The 13,390-nt window shown below is 42.4% G+C and overlaps 1 protein-coding gene across 1 annotated transcript in view; it reads right to left on the bottom strand.

Moving 5' to 3' along the window:
- Window positions 1-2,784, bottom strand: part of PITRM1 (pitrilysin metallopeptidase 1) — a 29,988-nt gene extending 27,204 nt beyond the window's left edge. The window contains exons 1-4 of the mRNA XM_075045799.1: window positions 2,659-2,784; window positions 2,149-2,251; window positions 1,202-1,308; window positions 85-236 (exon numbers count right to left, since the gene is read on the bottom strand). Coding sequence (XP_074901900.1) covers window positions 85-236; window positions 1,202-1,308; window positions 2,149-2,251; window positions 2,659-2,705 — 409 coding nt within the window. The 5' untranslated portion in view covers window positions 2,706-2,784. The remainder of the gene's footprint in view (window positions 1-84; window positions 237-1,201; window positions 1,309-2,148; window positions 2,252-2,658) is intronic.
- Window positions 2,785-13,390: the final 10,606 nt, after the last annotated feature.

Consider the following 13,390-nt stretch of genomic DNA (forward strand, 5'->3'; position numbering starts at 1 on the left):
AGGGAAATTAGGGAGAGCTGACAGACAGCTCTACTGCAATAAAACCTCAAGCATTTTAAGTGGTATTACTTACTGTGGGCTCACCTGTGAATGCATTCATAAAAGTGGACAGTGACCTGTTTAACATTTTAAAGAATGGATCTCTGCAAGGATACTTTTGAGAACCACATAACACAGTGTGCTCCAGAACATGTGGGACCCCAGTGCTGTCCATTGGAGTGGTTCGGAATTGTATACTGCAAGACAGAGAGCACAGAAAGGAATGTGGTTATTTGTGATGAGAAGTCCACCCACCTCTTAACTGCAGCTGTGATTTATGGGAACATTATCAGTGTCCAGTAACTAACATGACATACAGCAGGATGCAGAGTTACTGAGTTCTTAAAGACTCTTGAGTGCTCAGTCACCTCTTCAGAGGGTGTACAACCTCTGCACTTCTACTTCTGGAGGTGGTACATAAGTTTTCAGCATGTAACTAAACACATTTCTTTTTTACCCAAAAGGCTCAGAAAAAAACCTTCATGGAACCTTATGGAAAAAAAGAACTGGTTTACAACTTGCAACCAGAAGGCAGTTTATTGGAAAGTCCAGTTTTCGGTTCACCAATACAGAAGAGATGATAATAAATTTGAAGTAGTTTAGTGGAGAGCCATTAAGATGGCTGGAACCACGCCCTGTGAAAAGAGGCTGAGGAAATTGGGCTCATTTAGCCTGAAGAAGGAAAGGCATCAGGGGAGTCAATAGCTGCCTTCCAATACCTACAAGGAGGTTACGATGAAGACAGGTTCCTTGCATAGAGACGCATGAGGGAAGGACAAGAGACCGCGTTCATAACTTGAAGCAAGGCAGGTTCCAACTTGATATTAAGGAAGAAACCACCCCACCATATGGACAGTCAAACACCGGGAACAGGTTGCCCAGAGAGGTTTCATAATCTCCGTCTTTGGAAGTTTTCAAGGCCCACCTGGATAAATGTCTGAGGAACTGCACCTGAATTAAGTGCTGACCCCGCTTTGAGCAGCAGACTGAACAACAGACCTCATGACATCTGTTCCAACCTGAAAAACTTTAAGGAAGTCCCACAAAGGAAGTACTATCCTCTTTGTTATCACATAAAAATCCAGTTATGAAGCTGGATTACAGTTTAGAAACCCCAAGGTGATGCTGAGATGGAATGTGCTATACATAGATTAATGTTTACCTGAACAGATTATTGGAGTCCTCCCGAGCCACATGTAAATACCTGGCTCCTGTACCATCATGACTAAGCTTCACTGCAGTCAGGAACAGCTCAGGAACAGCTGTCACCTGCATTGGAAGGAAACATCCGTATTACAGTGTGACTGCAACTAGGTCAAATAAATAATGGATGATATAGCAATGATCAGTTTATTGATCTGTATATAATACTGCCATATACAGCATTAAATAAATTCTTTGTTCCTATGGTTTGTGAGGGAAAAAAAAGAGAAGTACGCAAATGGAAAATAAAGTTTAAAAAAACATTTAAAATACACTACAACCAAATAAATATACTCTTCTGTTATAGATATCAAGACCAGAACAATTCGAGCAGAAGTACAAAGAAAAGACATATATTCAAAAGCCAGCGGTGAGGGCAGCAAAAGAAAAATCAGGGAAACCAGTTCTACCACTAGCTCTGTCACTAGCAATCACTTTTTTGCAAATTACCTTTACTCTCTGCTTCTGCTTTTTTCTTTAAAAAAATGAGAAGAAATTCGACATATTAGTTCCATTGCAGGTTCTTAACAAAGTTATTAAAGGCAGCTGAGGAGACAAAATATTACTTGAACGTATTTCATAAAGCAGCACGCAGTGAAGTTCAGTTATCTGTCAGGACTTTTAGAGGAGCGAACACTCAACCTCTGCAGCAGGCACACAAACTCCCGGGGTGCGTTATTTACTGGAGAAGAGCCAGCTCCCTAGGGGAACACGTGTTCACGTTACCTAGAGAATCTGGTTGCAGAGAAGTAACTACGAGGAACCACCGTATCGTTTTTTAACTGACCACCCAGAGCATCTACACCAAGCGTTCAGACTCCTGGCCTCCCCTAGGCGCCTTCCCGCCAAGGGACACTTGATCCATACGTGGAACCTGAGGAAAGGCAGGCGAAGGGCGATGCTTACCTGCTCTACAGTGAACCCGTGGATTTGCTCGCCCGCCCTGTACCGCAGCGCTCTTTCGTTAGCGGGAACGCTCTTCCACCTCCACGAATTCCGAGTCAGAGACCTGAAACGAACACGTCCCTCTGGAACAAACGCGCTCCCACCAGCGGGAGACCGTCCCTCGCACCGGCCCTGAGGAAGGGAGGCGGGGGGGGGGGGGGGACGACGAGGATCACGCCACCGCCCAGCGCCGGGGCCCCGCCGGCCTCCAGCCGGGACCTGGCCTCCGGCGGGGGGACTCCCCGCCTGCCCGCACCGGGGCCGCCTGGCTGTCGGACAGGGACGGGGCCCGCCGTTCCCCGTCCTTCGGCGGAGCGCCAAGGAGCCGGCTGCAGCGCGGAGCCCGCCCAGGCCCGCGGCGGGGCCCGGGGCAGCGGCGGGCGGGCCGCCTCCCCCCGCGACGCGCCGGCAGAGGGGCTGCCCAAGGCGGGGAAAGGACCCGCTTCCCCCCATCTCCCTCCCCGTCCTCACCGGCCGCGGCTCAGCAGCCCCCCGGCCGCCCGGTAACGGCTCCACATGGCTGGGCGCCTCGGCACAGCGGGACAGGCCGCACGGCCCGGCCGGCGCAGGCGCTGCGGCCCCCGCCCGCATTGGCGGCGGCGGGAGGCTCCGCCCGCTCCGCCCGCCCCGCCCCGCGCTGAGGCGGCCACCGGCGACGGGATCGGTCCGGGCTGGGGGGGCCGCGGCCGAATCCGGCTGCCGGGCTCCGGGGGGGGCGGTCGGGAGGCGGCGGGTGCTCGGCCCCCGGCAGGGAGCGGCCTTAGGGGTGGTGGGTCCCGACGGGGGACGGCGGGGGTGGCGCGGAACGCAGCCCCAAAACTTGAGCCTTTTTGGGGAGGATTGACCTTGGCGGGGAAATCTCGTGGAAAAGTCTTCGCCTGTGCGGGGAGTTCTCAGGAGAGTCAAAAGCTGCGTTGGTCGTAAGGGGAGCGACCTTTGAGTAGAGCCTGTTGTTTGCTTTTTCAACTTAAAAAAAACAAACCAAAACACCCGAGATAAATGTGTTCCAGGGGCTGAATCTCTCCTTGCCCATGTCTTGCCAATGCATCTCAGTATTTTTATGCGAAGGTTTTGTGAGGAAAATGAGCCAAGTGAACAGGAGTGAGTGGGAAACTGAGCCGGGGTTTAATCCTGCCGTTGTGTCTGTATCTGCTGCGCAAGGGCTTGTGCGCGAGGAGGGCACGGTTCAGGTCGGCGAGCGGAGAGGTAGGTGTACGACGGGGACCTCAGTGAAGGTTCACAGGATGTCGTCGTACCCACCAGGAAAGTGCTGCTACATGCCTAGGCTTTTGTTCCTTCTATTTTGTAAGCTAATAGGATTTTTAGATAGTAACTTGATAATCAGTTTCTCATCGCGTGTTCATGAGGTTTCCCAGAAGGCCAGCATCTGTGAATTACAGCCACCAAATTACCAATCCCTCGTTCCTGAACGTAACAGCCCAATTATCTGTTGGGACATAAGAGGCCTGATGCCAGAAGAGGAGACTACGTGGGATTTTAAGCAAAACCAGAGTGAACAACAGGTGCTCGGCACATCCCACGCTGCTTGTCTTCAGTTCTTTGGCTATGATGTTAACTGAAAAAATTGGAGTTTAAAGTATCCTGGGAATTTTTATCTCTACCTCATCCTCCTCTTCACTGTCTGGCATGCAGTTGTCTGCCTCCCGCTGCTGCCTGTGATAGTCTTTTTGGGGATTTTGTCATCCTTGCGTGACTCGGCCCTCTCGCTGCCCTTCTGCCCTCCCCAGCCCTGCTGCCGGGCGCACTGCCCTGAAGCACATCCTCCATCTCCCCGCTAGCTGCGTGGCTCCTCATTGCTCCAGCACCATTCATTTCCTCTGTTTTTCTCATTTGTGTTTTCCATGTAATTTTCCCATTTCATTAATTTTTAAATTAAATAAAAAAGCCAATAACTGGCTGTAGTTAAAGTCTGGATTTTGTGCATTAACCTGTGTAACCTGTCATCTATCTTAATTACATATCTTTTTCAATCTTTTTTAAGGCTAGTGAAAAGATCCAGTAACTTTCATGTAAAGCTTAGATGCTGGGTACTAGTGAATGCAATTTGTTTGCTCCCTATTTTTGTTATACCTGATTTCCTCCCTGCCTTCTACCATTTCGCCTCCTCTGTTTTTTGTCCTTTTTTTCTGTATTTGTTTCAGATTAGATTCAAGTCACACCACTTTGATAGGAGCTGCTTCCCATATATGTTTCTTTTCAGTATATGCTTCCAGAAACTATATGTTTCTAACACCATGAAGAAACAGTCCTGATGGGAACTTCTACATTCTTTCAAGGTGAAAACAAACAATGACAAACATATAATGAACAAAGAACAATACACATATGAAAAAAGTACTTCTGAGACTCACATAGAACCATGAGTTTACACTGCATGGTTCAATTTTCAAGTATTTCTAAATATTTTCATATACTAATGGTTTATTATTAGTCACAACAATGTTAACTTGCAGCAATTTTTATTTTGAAAGATTGTACTGTTTTTTCTGTTGACTGTTCAGTTCCTTAGTTTTACTAACAGTTTCCTAATTTGACCATAAGCTACTGTCTCTTCTTACAGATCTGTTGTCATCAATATTTAGTTTGCTTCATGGTTTATAACATTCATCTTAATGGAACATCAGGCTGGCATTCTGCTGCAGACATTTATTTATTTTTAGTTGATGTTTATATTGGAAGGATGATTTACTGGCTGTCTGTTTTCATATCAGTGACATGGCATTTGACAGGCAGCCTTTCACAAACTTAACCAATCTGAGTGAGCAGAGTTTCAAAAGACATCAAACATCATTCCTAAACTTAAATTTAATCACAAAATGGAAGTCTTTTATACTACCCCTTAGACAACTTTAAAATATTCTTTCTTTCTCCTGCTATTGTCTGATGTATTTTGTACATCAGAGCTTTTCTTCTGGGAAACAGAACAGAAAGTGATATGTTACAGTATTTTTTCATTTTCTTGCTGTGTAAGATTACTGCTGCACTGGTAAGAGTAGTACATTATATTCTTTGTGAATGTACAGGCACAGACGTGTGTATATATATAATTTCATAAACATGATTTCTGCATCTTAAGGGTAATTCAGAAAAAGCTCACTGCCATGTAAAAGCATAACAGGTATAAAATTCTCTTGGTCAACTTGTCTTGATAAATAGCATTAAACTGTTTGGATTACCATGATCAGATTTTGCTTTCAGTTAATTAGCGACAAATTCAGTGTAACTGCAATTACTTCAAAGTGCTTTTCCACTGGCAAAAATGAGATGACAATTTAATCCTTAGTGTTTGACCAGAAAGATACCTTTACTTGGTGTTATTTTCCTTCAAAAGTTTTTGTTTTCAATCACTTAAAAGTTTATCTGAATTAAATATTCGGGCTAAAGAGTCCCATGCCTGCACAAGCTGTTTATTTCAAAAAATTAAATCAAAACTTTTCAGGAATGAAAATGCTATTTTGTGTTTATCTAAGAAGTTTCATTCTTTATCCTCTGCAGCAGAGGTTGGTCCCTCCCACTTGTCAAGTGCGTCTTTTCTTATCTTCATGGACAATAAGGCCCAAATTTTGCCAAGTTAAAATCTCTGAAAAATACTTAGTAGATGCTGGTTACAGCTGGAAAACTATATTTTCTGTGGTGACCCCTAGCAAGCATGCTTCGATTTCAGTATTTTTCCCTGCACACAGCATAGACTGTGCCTGCACCTTTCTTCTAGGGTTTTCTCAGGGCTAAAGTTATTAAAAATTATTTCCTCTGTGACTGCTTCACTCTCCCAGGAGAGAGACCAGTGATTTTCTGCACAGCCCTGTATTACATGTTGTCAGAAGCAACATAAAACTCCTTATGAAAGTCAGCAAAAGTTAAAGGAAAAAAGGCTACGCTCAAGGTCTACTGAAAGATAGAAATTCAAAGGGGATACAGTTGGTATGTCAGAAGTTGTGCTTTGTCAGTGGACAAAATAATGAGGAGACTATCTGCCTGTCAACCCTTTTCTGAAGGCCACGAGTAAAGACTCTGTGAGGGGAGTTCATGACAACGGTGTGGCGGCTGGTGAGTTGAGAATAATGAACTTTCGCATCCCAGATGCCAGCCCTTCTCTTCCCTGTTTCCCTGTGATCACCACCCATAATCTTCCTGAGGGGGGATCTGGTAAGAATAGGTCTTTGACAGGACATAAGCACGACCTCAGCTTCAGCTGTATCTTGAACATCACTGAACCCTACTAGTACCCTTTGCTTGTGTATCAATTTTGTTTCCAAAATTATTTATGTGCATTCCTATTTTTAAGTGTATTCTCTTCAATAACAAAACATTAGCAAGCCAAGTGTTTTGCACCATGGGTGTCAGACAGTGTTCAGCAGGGCACTGAAATCAGTATTTTACAAAGCCGCATGGAGAGAAAAGTTTCCCAGGCCGCAGCAGACCTCCTAATTTACTCTGTCTGTGTTTTCTTCCAGACAAGATTGCAAGTAAGAGGCAGAGACAGAAGCCGATGGCTGTACTGCTCCTGGTTTTCTGCTTCCTTCCTACCTTCACAAGCGTCTGTTTAGCCCAAAACTTAGGATTTGGGGGTATCCCAGAGATTGTCTGTCCATTAGCAGGACTCCTGCCCGTGGCAGCTGGAAGTTTATTAAAGGGGTATGTGGTAGCATGGAAGAGAGGGAAATGTTTCCCGCAAAGATTTTATAGTAGAAAATGGAATAAAAACCGAGCGCAATGTTCAGTGTGGTCATTTTTGCACAGTTTGTCGCAAAGAGATCCCACAAGGTGGAAGTAGACTTTCCACCAGGCTATGCGACCCCACGCAGGACTGAGGCTGGCATGTGCAGACCCTGCTTTGTATTGTACTGTCAGAGAACAGGATACCTCCCACTGGTACAGTGCTAGGAGCAGGTTTGCTCCCAACCAGTGATATGAGAGAAGGAGAAAAGGAAAATCATGTGTCTTGCTAAAAGCCTGGGATGATGTAGTGTATCAGAAGTGCTTCTGTGTTTTAGGATTATCTTAAGCAGACCAGAATACCTGGGTACAGTCAACATGAAAATCTTGCTTAATAGTTTACATTTCAAATAATTTTACTGGCCTCCTTGACATTTTTTCCTGCATCTTTATTAAAAGATTTAAATACTTTGATTGCTTCCCTTGCTAACAAACAGTGTGACAGAGAGGAATTCAGGGACAGGAAGGAGAGAGGAAGGTAAAGGGGAGGGGAGGGGTTGGGTCAAGGTTGACAAAAATTGCATAATATTATGCATACACGTAAGTGAGGAAAGCTAAAGTCACATCAATATTATTTGTATGAAACAGGATATTACAAAGGATTGTCACTAACTGAAAAGTGTTGCTATAGAATATCACAAATGTAGGAGTGGAAAGTTGCTCAACACCTCAGCTTCTCAGGCGTTAAGCAGAACTTCATGCACAACTTGTTGTGTGCTGCCTCCAAATTGCAATTTAATTATTCAACCTCTGTACGAGTCACTTGTTAACAATAACAGCTAAAGGAGTATGAATCCCAGGGATAGCAAAAACAGTGAATTAGCAAAGTGACAGCATTTTATTCCATAGAGTATGGCTTAAGTTTGTAACATGCTTATTTTCTAAGGTGATTCTGTTTGGAAGGACCTTTGCTGGTTGCTTACAATACCCAGAAATATTCAGCTGTGTGGCTTACATATTCTTATTGGTCTTTTCATTCATCTTTTTGCAAACACTTTGGAAATATCTCCACTTCAGCCATTAGTAATGTTACTTGCTGTAGGAAGATAGCTGTAACATAGGTCATCATGAGTTACGTCAGAGTCCATTTTTTGCCAACAGAAGAAAAAGAAAAGCCTCACTGCTGAGAAATTCCACTGTTGTTGTCTCAGACCCATTCATAAACTATAGCCCACAACACCAAGAAGAGGATAAACAAGTTCTTGATACTGCAGTCATCCACATTTTATGAATTTATTTCTCGCCTTAGTTGGGTTATATTTCATTTGTCGCACCAGAGTGAGACAAGCCGGAATAGAGATTAATGCTGTGCAGATGTGGTCTCTCACATAGCTCTAACAAGGTACCTCAGTCTTGCTCCTGTCACCCTGTTGACAGAGAGCCTTTAATAAGTCCTTAACAGTGCAGATACACGTATAGCACAGATATAGGCCAAAGCGTACTGTTTGTGTGGGGGAAGAACAATGTCTGCATAAAGGGGTTGTGGAGTTTACGCGGAGTTAAAGATTTCATTTAAGTGAGCTCACTGCCCATATCTGCAAAACCACATGCTAGATCCCATGGAGCTGCAGTAATGGAAAAAACATGGAATGTATGCCTTGGTTTAGTACAAGTGAAACATATTTTGAGAAGGGGTGGGATCTAGTCCATTTCTGACGCTGTCCGGAGTAGTTGGAAAATCGCTCTGCATCTGTTTACGTTTCAGCTGCTACACGCTGGAAAGAATTTTTTTTTGTTATCTCTTACCTTTCATTTTGTGGGGAGAGGGAAAGGGAGAGAAAAATTATTTAACCCTCAGATTTTTTGCATTTTTTTACATACTTGTGTCAGGGTAGCAGGGTATCCCTATGATAAAAAACATCATCTAACTGCAAAGCAAAAGAAGGTTCATAAAAATTAAGGTCCACACTTGGCCCTTGGTCTCCTCTGGTCCCTATGTGGCCCTAAGACATAGCTGAGGGGAAGGGAATTTCAGTTTAAATTACCTGAAGTAGTGAGAGAGCCATAATACAGCTTACTGGGGCAGTGATTTTATGTTATGAAACTGTGCAGCATCCCTCCGTGTGCGGGAAGAGGGCCTTGAAGAAATCTGAGGTGCAAAGCCCCAGGATTAAGTCGGAGGGTTGTGTAAGGTGATGGCAGCCTAACCCAGTAAAGTCTTGTTCCAATTGCCTTTTAGAAGAGGTCTTTGAGCAAACTGTCTCCATAATCTTACCAGATTTTGTTTCAGGACTAGGTTATTCACTCCAAAAGAGAGCCTGAGAGTGAATTAATATTTATGTGATCTGAACCATCAGGGGATGGTGTAGCCAGGGTCTGTACTCCAATAGCCAGAGGAGCAATTCTCTACTAATCTTCAGCTTTCCTTATCTGAATGCTTGTTTGAACACTTAGTGTACTCAGCTGGGTGTGTTCTGACATGGTGAAGTAGCAGTGACAGTACAAATGCCATATTTGCATCTGTGACTACTTCAGGCATTGGATGTTTGTTATGTGAAGAGGTAGTTGTTTAGACAAGTTCTTCCACGACCAGCAGGTATAACCAAATATTGTTTCTTGTTGGCTACATCTATTACACTGAAGTAAAGCAATTCCCCATTATCTGTCCCCGTATTGCAATGCCCTCAGGATGCTCTCTTCCCTACTGTGATTTTGCATTGCCCTTGCCAGCAGTGTAAAATCATACGCTGTAGCTGATTTGGAGTGATGCACGGACAGATTGCTCAGCAAACTGAACATATAATGGATGGGCTCTTCCTGCTTTTCCCTCATCTGAGCACTTAAGTTTTTCTGCTGCTCATCTGTCTCTTTTAACAAAACATGGAATTTAATATCCCTGGGACTTCTGCTGTCATCAGGTTCCATTGCAATTAGTCAGTTGGTGGAGGAGAGGGGAACTCAATGATAGACAGCAAAAGCATGAGCTGCAAATCTAATTTTCTTAGAAAACAAAGATGTACACACGATACCAAGTTAAAGTAATCAAAACATTCTCCAGATCACTGACTGTTTCTGAGAAAAGCAAAGCAGTGTTATATTTTAAGTCATACTTGGTTTTAGATTTTGTACTGGCTCTTACACAGCTGTTTAAAATGCAGCACAAAATGCAACTTAACTTACACTTTATTATTACAAACAAATGCTAAGCAGAAACCATCTGTATCTTCCACTGTTAATGTCTACACGGTGCTGCAGTTGGCCAACTCTTATAATCACATTCTAGACATGAGACCCAATTGTAAGTCTTGTTAAATGTCTGCATTTCGTGCCATCATTTTGTACCGCTGAAGTTAAACTTTAAAACGCGGGTCATTGTTCTGAAGATTCAGAGTCAAAACACTTCAGAAATGTTGAAGACAGTGCATAATTTTTTAATTTGCTCAACAACCTTGTTTTCAGTTAATCTTTTAAGTCTCATGGGTCAAGCAATTTCTGCTAACTTACATATGGTGTAGTCAGTCATACTGAAGGAAACAGCATTTCATGAAGTAAACACCAGTGAAGTATTGCCCCATGGCTTTTGTTCTTTGTGGTGCTTCCTACTTATCTGTAGCTATAACGATAGCTGTCTGGAAGCCGGGGTGCACAGGTACCATTACCACCACCCTGCACTCACAGAAAGGCAGAAAAGCACACCTGCTGACGGACCGCTGCAGCTCGTGTAACCCTCGCATTTCGGCCAGGGTACATGCAGCTCTCATTCCTGCAGCAGTGGCTTTCTGCTGTGTGTCCCTGGGAGATCTGCCTAAGTCAGACTGCAGAACTGAGCCAGGGTTTTTATCATGCACGTTTTACTTTTGCTTACAGTTTTCAGGACATGTAAGTCTTTCTCCTTTGAATAATCCATAAAGTCTTCAAATAGGCAGCGTGACCTAATCTGCTGAATGATCTCATGCTTTGTCAGATGTAAAATATTATCCAAAGTGAATGAAATGCGATGGTTTGAAGTTTTGAAAAGATGTCTTTGGAATGTATGAACATATTTGTTTCATCTTCCACATGTAACCCAAATAAAGAGCCCATTATGATGTACTCCACATAGTATACAGTTCATTATGTTCAGCAACATGTCTCTCCCTTCTTGTATTAAAGCAAAGTATTCTCTTTCATCTCTGTTCCTGATAAAGACCTGCCACCTTTTACTGCTTAATAATTGAAGGCAACCTACTACAGAAGCTTAGTGTTGGATGACTGCCTGCACCAATAATATGAAAAAGAATCGAGTTATTATTTTTGATGGTTTTAGCAGTTATTAAAACTGAAGACTGTACATCATGACTCCAGGAATCTTTTAACTCTGCCACTGACTTACAAAAAGAAACCCTGGCCTTGCTAAGGTTAATAGTGACTTCTGTATCACTGTAATATCTGCTTCGGTCATCAAGTCTCTCAGTTTCACAGTTTCTCAAAGAAATAATGAGTTAAGATTGCTATTATTACCTATTTTACAGATAAGCTGATAGAATTTCATTAATTAATCAATGGGACCCTGGAACAAGATTCATTTCTTTGTCAGAATCACGTAGCACCTATGTGTTGACATATATGGGTGAAACTTCCTCTGGAGTTCCTGCAGAATTGGCATGCTTTTTACAGATGTGCAAATTTATTTGTATATATTTGAAATTCGAATATGTGTTTATCTTAATCCTTCATTATGAATTTCAAAACAAGGTAATTTTCAGAAATACTTGTTTTGCATAAATGGATTTTCTGAACAAATGGATCTAGTTTGAACAAAGACTTCTCAGACACCTCTGTGGTGGTTTTATACATTTTGGCAGTTTTTCTTTTTTCTTAAAGTTAGTTTTCTTGGGAGCATGGAAGCTAATTCAGGGGTGAATCTTTCACAGGACCAGCAAATTCTCTAAAGCTTGCTTTTGCTCATTTTGACCAAAATCATAGCAAAACCAGTGTAAAAAGGACTCGTGAAATTAGCATTGTAGCTTCAGTCTCCTACACTGTTAAAAAACAAACAAACGAACAATATTTCAGGATGGCTTGCATCCATACATATGTGGAATGTATGTGTCACTCAGCTTTTTATCTGTTGGAAGGTCATTTCACAGGTCTTCCACAAACAAACAGAGAATGAAGAGGATGTGAAAATTGCTGATCAAATCAAGGACCACTCTGCAAATAAGATCAGCACAGCAAGGTTTCGTATGTGGGCTTGTCCTTTCATTTTATCAGGAGAAGTGATACCCAGAAAGGGACTGCACTATGACTATGGGGTACATAGTCACAAATAGAAAAATTCCAGCATGCAGTTGTGAGGCTATGACAAAAGGGAATTAAAAAGAAATTGGAAGTCTAGTTGAAAATGTGTAGCTGTGAAAAGTAAACACTTGAAGCTGTCAACACTTATTGTCAATAAAATATGTATAATATTTTTCATTTTACCCATACTATATACTTCACATTTCTGTGCTTAGCAAGTCTGAAAGAGGCATTCTGTTTCTGGAGCATCAAATACCATTTTCCAATTCACCCTGTAAAATGAATACCTAATACAAACACTAGAGATAGGCAGCGTGTAAGTGGCGGAAGACTGTATCCCTAGAGCAACAGCTGAGCATAAAAGTGAACATGATAATAACTTTGACTTATTCAACTCTTAAACGTAACTTAGGGTGCAATTGCATTCGGATGAGACAATGTCTAACCTTGGCATACAGAAGCGCTGCTATGGGCCAAAGCTTTTGCCCTCTTGCAGTTTGTGTGCCATTATTATGATAAGCTTTTCCATTGTGATAACTCAAGCATATGCAGTTTGCCATTCAAAACAGAACCAACAAAGCTTTCAATAAATGGAATAATGTATACACTGAATGTCAGATACAACATCAATCATTAGCGAAATCACCATACATGCAAAAATCATTGAACATGCATGCCCCAGGGGTGCTTACAGATACCTTTCTTTCGATAGTTTATCTATTGATAATAGAGCTCATCAAACACACATTTTTGCCTTCAAATAACCGTTTGGCTAAGATAAAATATTTGCCTGTGTGCTATGTAATGTATCAAGCACCCATGTATGTGTCATACATGTGCAAATGATTTAAATAAAATACCAAACATGCAAAGAATACATCCAGTTTGAGATTATAGATTCTGCTCTCCTAATGTTGGCCCCAAACCTTCTTCTGGTACATCGACAGTTTTCAGAGGGAGGCTTGTTGTAATTAAATCACAAGAAGGGCTGCATTTATTTGCAAAACTGGACAGTTACATTTTCTGACCCTGCTTAACACATTGTTCAAAATAGGAGATATTAACTCCAGCTAGGAAATCAAATACACTTTCATTTTCAAAAATAACAATTTTACACAAATAGGCTTTGGAATAATATCTCATGGGTAAGCTTGTTTTGAGAGAAGATTAATTGGAGAATTACATAATGTTGTTAATAAGCAATTAAAATTCAACTGAGCCTTAAAATTTACACCTTAGGGAACCC

This window comes from Buteo buteo, chromosome 2 (genome assembly GCF_964188355.1).
Source record: "Buteo buteo chromosome 2, bButBut1.hap1.1, whole genome shotgun sequence".
Classification (NCBI taxonomy): domain Eukaryota; kingdom Metazoa; phylum Chordata; class Aves; order Accipitriformes; family Accipitridae; genus Buteo; species Buteo buteo.